Source organism: Simochromis diagramma, unplaced genomic scaffold (genome assembly GCF_900408965.1).
Source record: "Simochromis diagramma unplaced genomic scaffold, fSimDia1.1 OVJJ01000343.1, whole genome shotgun sequence".
Lineage (NCBI taxonomy): Eukaryota > Metazoa > Chordata > Actinopteri > Cichliformes > Cichlidae > Simochromis > Simochromis diagramma.
The window spans coordinates 15,717,025-15,723,444 of record NW_024386831.1 but is presented as its reverse complement, the minus strand read 5'-3'; the positions used below and the strand labels follow the sequence as shown (position 1 = coordinate 15,723,444).

General features: G+C 35.3%; 1 protein-coding gene across 1 annotated transcript; it reads right to left on the bottom strand.

Moving 5' to 3' along the window:
* Window positions 1–1,840: 1,840 nt before the first annotated feature.
* Window positions 1,841–6,362, bottom strand: gcgb (glucagon b). The gene is made up of 4 exons (XM_040028212.1): window positions 5,843–6,362; window positions 5,630–5,735; window positions 4,937–5,092; window positions 1,841–4,677 (listed from the first exon to the last, which is right to left on the bottom strand). Exons 1-4 carry the CDS (start codon window positions 5,919–5,921, stop codon window positions 4,566–4,568), a joined length of 453 nt encoding a protein of 150 aa, XP_039884146.1. The 5' UTR covers window positions 5,922–6,362; the 3' UTR covers window positions 1,841–4,565.
* Window positions 6,363–6,420: the final 58 nt, after the last annotated feature.

Here is a 6,420-nt window from a genome sequence, read left to right as displayed (position 1 = left end):
CATTAATTTCTCGCCAAGATCTCATATTGATGATGGAAGTTAGACCGCTGCGTAAAGTCTCCTCTGGCAAATCCCAAATGATTCTCAATGGTGGTGTTAAGGTCTGGACTCTGTGGTGGCCGGTCCATGTGTGAAAATTAAGTCTTAGCTCCCTGAAACACTCTTTCACTCTGGTTGATGAATCCTGGCAGTGTCATCTTAGAATATGCCCATGCCATTGGGGAATCCAGATAATTAGCTGACCTCACCTAGACCAGATCATAACAATGACCCACAGGCTTTTGTCGTGTACACTAGGCATGATGGGTGCATCACTTTATCCATCTCTCTTTTTACCACATGGCCTTTTTTCATCACTTTTTTTTATTTCATTCTAGCAAATTGAAGCATTTCTGATGAAGTTTCATGTTAAGTGTTTTTCTTAAGGGTAAATGGGCTGGTTCTTAAATAACATTTGTCTACTCTAATTGAGCACTCTTAGTGCTTTTTATTGCAAGCCTCATTCACCCAATCACACACACATTTATTCTCACACACAGTCAAACTGATCAATGGATTAGGGAGAACTCAGGTTTTTAGTAACTCTTCCATGCAGACTGGAGGATCCAGGGATCTCACCGTGAACCTCTGATTAAAAGTCGACCCACTCCACGTCCTGAGCCATAAATACCTCTAAGAGCTAAATAGCCACAATCCTTTGTGGTTCCTTTACTTTGCATACTTGTATTTTTCATTAATTTTGCCCAAGGTTAACACAATATCATGGCCTGTTGTGGATGATAGAGGGCGCCAGATGTTGTGAATGACAGCTGATTATTTTGTGACAGAAAAACAAACAAAAAAATGTATATGGATCTGGGGCACCTCGGGGCTTTTATGCAAAAAGACCATCAAGTTAGAAATTTTTGAGCCTTACATGATTGTAATATGAGCACACTGTGGGCAAAACTGTCATCGCCAAAGACAGCTGATGTTGGTTAGGTACAGTGTTTTTATTTATTTATTTTGTTCTTGTAGCTCCATGAGACTAGTACCTTTTATTTTATCATATTCAAAAGTCAGAAAGGAAATAGGTGAATGACATCACTAACATTCAGATGGATAAATAACACCATGAGTCAGAGAAAAGGAATATACAAAATCACTTTAGGTAAGCCGTCGATTTAAAGATGGTTATGTTTACATATTTACTACTTTTACACATTTTTATATCTTTTCTCTTTGGATTCTGATAGTTACACCGCTCTCAGCATTTCTCCACAAGTACAAATAAAAGCTGGAGAAGATGGAAGTCAGTGTGGACAGCATTACGAGTCTTTGTCATTGTTCCGTCTGTGTTTTCAAACAAATCTACATTGTGTGTTTCATATCATCAATCCTTCAAGTTTAGTTTTGCAGATCTCTGTAAGTAAAAAACTGCTTTATCTGATGTATCCCGGTTATTATGAACCTGCTATCTAATTTTCTCTTGTTGTTAACGTCTAATCCTATATACTGTTTGGATTTATTGAATGTAAACCACAGAAACATACATTTCTGCTGTTTTTGGAATGGGACCATTTTGAATTTTACGTAATGATTTTAATTCTGTGGAACCAAAAGCAATAGCTCTTTGTACCAAAATGGTAATAATTTGTATGAGAAAATATTTAGCTATATTTATATTGTCATTTATTTTATGGTATTTATTTTATATTTGTTTTGTGTTTGCTACAAAATACATGGTAGTCTAACAAAGACGTGTGTGTGTGTGTGTGCATATTGTTTTTATTGTAAATGTAAACTATACTCAAAGTATCCTGTGTTTAATGGTTGTATAAAGTTATGAATCATGAATTTTAAAGGCATCTAGCCATCTACTGTTGCATTTCAATGAAGAATTGAGGGTTACTCGATTTTTAAAATCAAATAATAGTTTTATGTATAACTTGTCAGTGTGCTACACTAAATAAATTTCTATAAGCATTCTTGTTTATCTTGTCAAAGTCAAACTTACGCTCAAATGAAATTTTTTAAGGAAGTCAACAATTCTGTTTCTCTGTTTATCATTTTTGATTTAGCAAAACCTGATGCACTAAACACTGAATAACTGCAAAAGCTTTGAGTGAATTTTAGAATTTGAAATTTTGAGAACATTCATAGCATTTTATAATAAGGCCGGTGACTAGAGTTTTCATTTTTCTAGATTTAAATAATTATTTAATTTAAGATTTGAATAAAATTTTATCTGTAATTAGAATGTAATTACATTTACCTACAACTATGGTAGATACACTAGAATTTAAATACCCTAGCAACCACAAATAAACCAGCAGTCTGAGATCCAACTGCACTATTGGGGTGATTTAGTACCATGAGGTCTTTAAGATAAAATGGGACTTGATCATTAAAGACCTTGTATGTCATGATAAGGATTTTAAATTTAAATTTGATTCTGGATTTAACAATGAGCCAATCAAGAGAAGCCAATATGGAAAAAATATGCTCACTCTTTCTTCTAATCCCTGGAAGTCTTACATTGCATGTAGCTCATTTTGGCTGAACCTAGTCAGGCCCCATGAGCTAAGACTCAACCACAAGATGCTTGCTGAGCCTCTCCCTCTCTCAATCTAGGTGAGGTAACTTGGTCTGTTGTTGACTTTTCCATAAAGGTTTTGTAAATTGCACCTAGTCTGGCTGTTCACCTAGGACCAGCTTCCCTTGGGAGATCCTACCAGGGGCAAAAATGTCCCAGATTTATATATGCATGCATATAGTGGGTTGTACTTGTTGTATTTGTGGGCATATGCTAATATATTCTTGTGATGACTAATATTGTTATATATATATCCTATATATCATCCCGAGGACCAGTCTATTCATTTATGTCCTCTGTAATGGATTTATTTGGTCTGTGCCTTTTGACTTATTTGAGCTACCCTAGTAAGTCCTGATGTATTAAATACAGGGCATCCTGGGCTTTCCATTGATGTCTCATGTGTTTGGGTGGCCTTCTTCAGAGGAAGGAAATCACCAAAAAAGTTCAATGTCAAAACTCTTTTTCCTCGGTTATAGGATATAGTGTACTAATAAAGCATATTATTAACACGTGAGGCAATATTATGGAATAAAATAAAATGTCTGTTTACATACATATATAAAAATATAAACACATTTACACATATATTGATGTGTACTATACATGCATACTGGCACAAACATACTCATATATCCATACATACACACACTCAAAACTTACATATATACTATATCTTGATTTAACAAGATGTCAGAGGAGCGATAGATAATATTAGTTTGCTGCACATAATGCTTTCATTTGAAATGTCAATGGCAATTTTACTTATATAACACATTTGATCATTTGTGTTAAACAATGCATTTTATTGTATGCTAACACAATGCTCTTAACAATGAGCTTAACATAGAAGATAAAAACGTAAAAACCAGTGTAGGTTATCAAGGATAGGGCAGAGATATCCAGTGTCAGTGATGCTGAAAACATTTGCCCGTTTTTAACCTTGACAAATTTTGGCTCACAAGTAAACTGGAATGGGCTGAGGATTACTGTAATCAACAGATGGTTTGATGTGCTACAGATGACAGCTTAGAGAGGTGGCCTATCCCAAAGCGTGTCAAGCTGCTGGCTCATGCAAATTACTGTTTTGTCTCAGTGCCAGGAGGAACTCAAGAGTGTCGACCCAGTCATTTCTCCCAACGAGGTACTTATGTGATTGACATGATTTTCTTTCATTTAGCATAACCATCCTTGGTGTGCAGTCTGCGCATTGCTTGAAAATCCTCCTCCAGTGAACAGCTGACAGGTGACATATCATCATTTTACCTGGTAAAAAATACCACAGCTTATTTCTCCCTCTGGAGTAACGTGTTCATTGATTTTTCTTCTACCTCCATAAACACAAGGATTAAGGGAAGGTGACAGTGGTGCAAACAATCAAATCACATTTTTTTAAGCCAGTGACTATATCACTGGACCAAAATGTAATGTCGTGCTTATATATAACTTATTTACTAGTCAGCGAATATTGATTCAAATGACCACACAACTTTTGTTCTGTTCTTGATGGCCAATAATGAGTGTATCTTTTGTCTAAAGCATGGTATTTATATATTCTCTGACTTCTAGACCTCATGCTAAGACTTGTTAAACCACCTCATTGGATTCAATTATTTAGAAAGGGAAGCCATGGATTGTACATATTTCTTTATTGAAAACTAAATGTATTTTTTTTTCTGAATAATAAGAAAAAAGCATTAGACTATTGACAGATGTAATTAATAAACTTGAAGTTCAAACCAATAATGTGATTTTAAAAATGAAGAAAAAAAACTGAATAAATCATGTCATGAACGCTTGATCAGACATCTGACACATATCTGACACATTTTAAAATTTCCTTTAGCAATTTAAGGCCAACCGGGCTTCTTGTGAGGGCATTTAATATCTTACCAAGAAAAAAGTCTAGTACAGACTGCAAAACATATAATGGCACAGAGTCAGTGAGAATAGTTGCATTAATTTGGGAAATGGCAAAAGCTGGATCTCTTCAATCTCTTCTCCCTCGGCCAGTCTTCAGCCAGGACACAAACTCCTTGGCTGCCTGGTCTTGCAGGTAGGAACTCACATCGCTGGTGTAAGTGCCGTCTGCATGGCGTCTCCTGTGTGAAGAAGTCACAACAGCTGCATATGTAACTGTGGTACAACAGACCAAAAACCCCCAAATCCACATGGGTACATTGAACATGACTTGGAATCATTTTGATTTAGGTTAAAATCACAAATGGAAACAAGAGAAGCAATCTACAGAATGAATGCAGTTATATTTAGACTTTAGACTGTCTTTTACAAATTTAAAGGCACAAACTTACAAATTTGTGTCTTTAGAAAAACAAAAAAACAAAAAACTGTGACACTCACCCATTCCTCTTTGAGTTCTTCAGCCACTGGACAAAGTCTTGTGCTCTTCTTGTCTCCAGGTATTTGCTGTAGTCGTTGGAAAATGTTCCCTCTGAATGTCTCTTCATGTTTTGGATCTCAATGGGTTCGTTGAGGATGGAGTTTTCAGTCAATAGCCTAAAAAAGTGATGCATTATGAAAGTGAACAGAGCTAATGTACGCTCACCATTGCAATAGCCTGGAGTCCCCTGCTTCTTACAAGTTAACTCTTTATTCTTTATTCTGCATCATTCTTCTCATCTATCCATGACTACTCATATATACTTCATACTTCTCAGAAATCTGGAGTTATATCAATCAATCAATCAATCAATCAATCAATCAATCAATCAATCAACCGATTGATAGAATGATAGATCGATAGATCGATAGATCAATAGATATAGGTATATAATAACAATATAACATTGTTTAGCATTAAATTCAAGCAAAAAACATTAATTTATAACTATTTATTATTAATTAATAAGTGTGCTAATCAAATTTTGATTTAAATTACACTTTATAAATTACACGGGCTATGAACACTGTGGATCATTTTTTTCATTTTGCCAACAGCTGCTCCATTAATGCAGCACATGAGACTAATAGTAATACTACTACTACTACTACTAATGTCTGAGGCAGTGTAAAATGACTGAAAGTTGGTCTTACATAGAGTGTCGGTCTGTGTCCTGGTCAGGAACCTGCCAGCTGCTTTGAATGATGATGAGGAGCAGGAGTCCGGCTAAAGAATGAGCACTATTCATTGTTTGAGCCTCTGAAAAAATACAAAAAGAAATTTATGGAAAAAGTGACGTTAAAAATCCATTCAATAAAATTTAACAAGATATTCTACATTTAGATTGCGCTGCGAAAACGTCTCACCTGTGGTTCTTTCTGCTGAGCGTTTGAGAGAGGGATGGCAGTTTTCTCTTCTTCTCTCTGGCTTCTTAAGCTGTTTCATGGTCCCCTCTTGATCTGCTCAGCGTTTATATAGGGGAGCTGAGGAGCACTCTCCCAGGTGACTTCACCGTCACAGAAACCTTAGCATATCACCTGTTACTTTCAATCCATTAGTCTGCTTCCGCCTTGTTCCCCTGAATATATTTGACTTTGGGTTTTTAAAAAAATAACAGCTGGGTGGTGAAATCTGTTGCTTTATTTAGCCCAAATCAAACATGACCTCTACCCTGACAAATAAATCCATGCCCATGTATGTGTTTGATTGAATTCAACAGCTGGCCATTTTGGATATATAATGTTTCCTATTATTTTTTTTATATTTTTCACAATTTATATAATTTGTATAATAAAACCTAATTCAAAGCACACATTAATGTTATATATTGCTAGTACTGGGTGTTTTTATTTTAATCTTAATTTGCATGTTTGAACAGTAAGGAGATCAGTAATAATCTTTTGGCCTATTAAAAGAACCATTTGTAAAGAAAAGCAATGAATCA

Excerpts from the sequence above, each read along its gene's own strand:
- gcgb (XM_040028212.1), bottom strand. The coding sequence starts at position 5,921 with ATGAAACAGCTTAAGAAGCCAGAGAGAAGAAGAGAAAACTGCCATCCC. Across the intron at positions 5,736-5,842 it reads CTCAGCAGAAAGAACCACAG|AGGCTCAAACAATGAATAGT; the intron begins GTGAGACGTTTT and ends GTATTTTTTCAG. Across the intron at positions 4,678-4,936 it reads AAGAACTCAAAGAGGAATGG|GAGACGCCATGCAGACGGCA; the intron begins GTGAGTGTCACA and ends TTCTTCACACAG.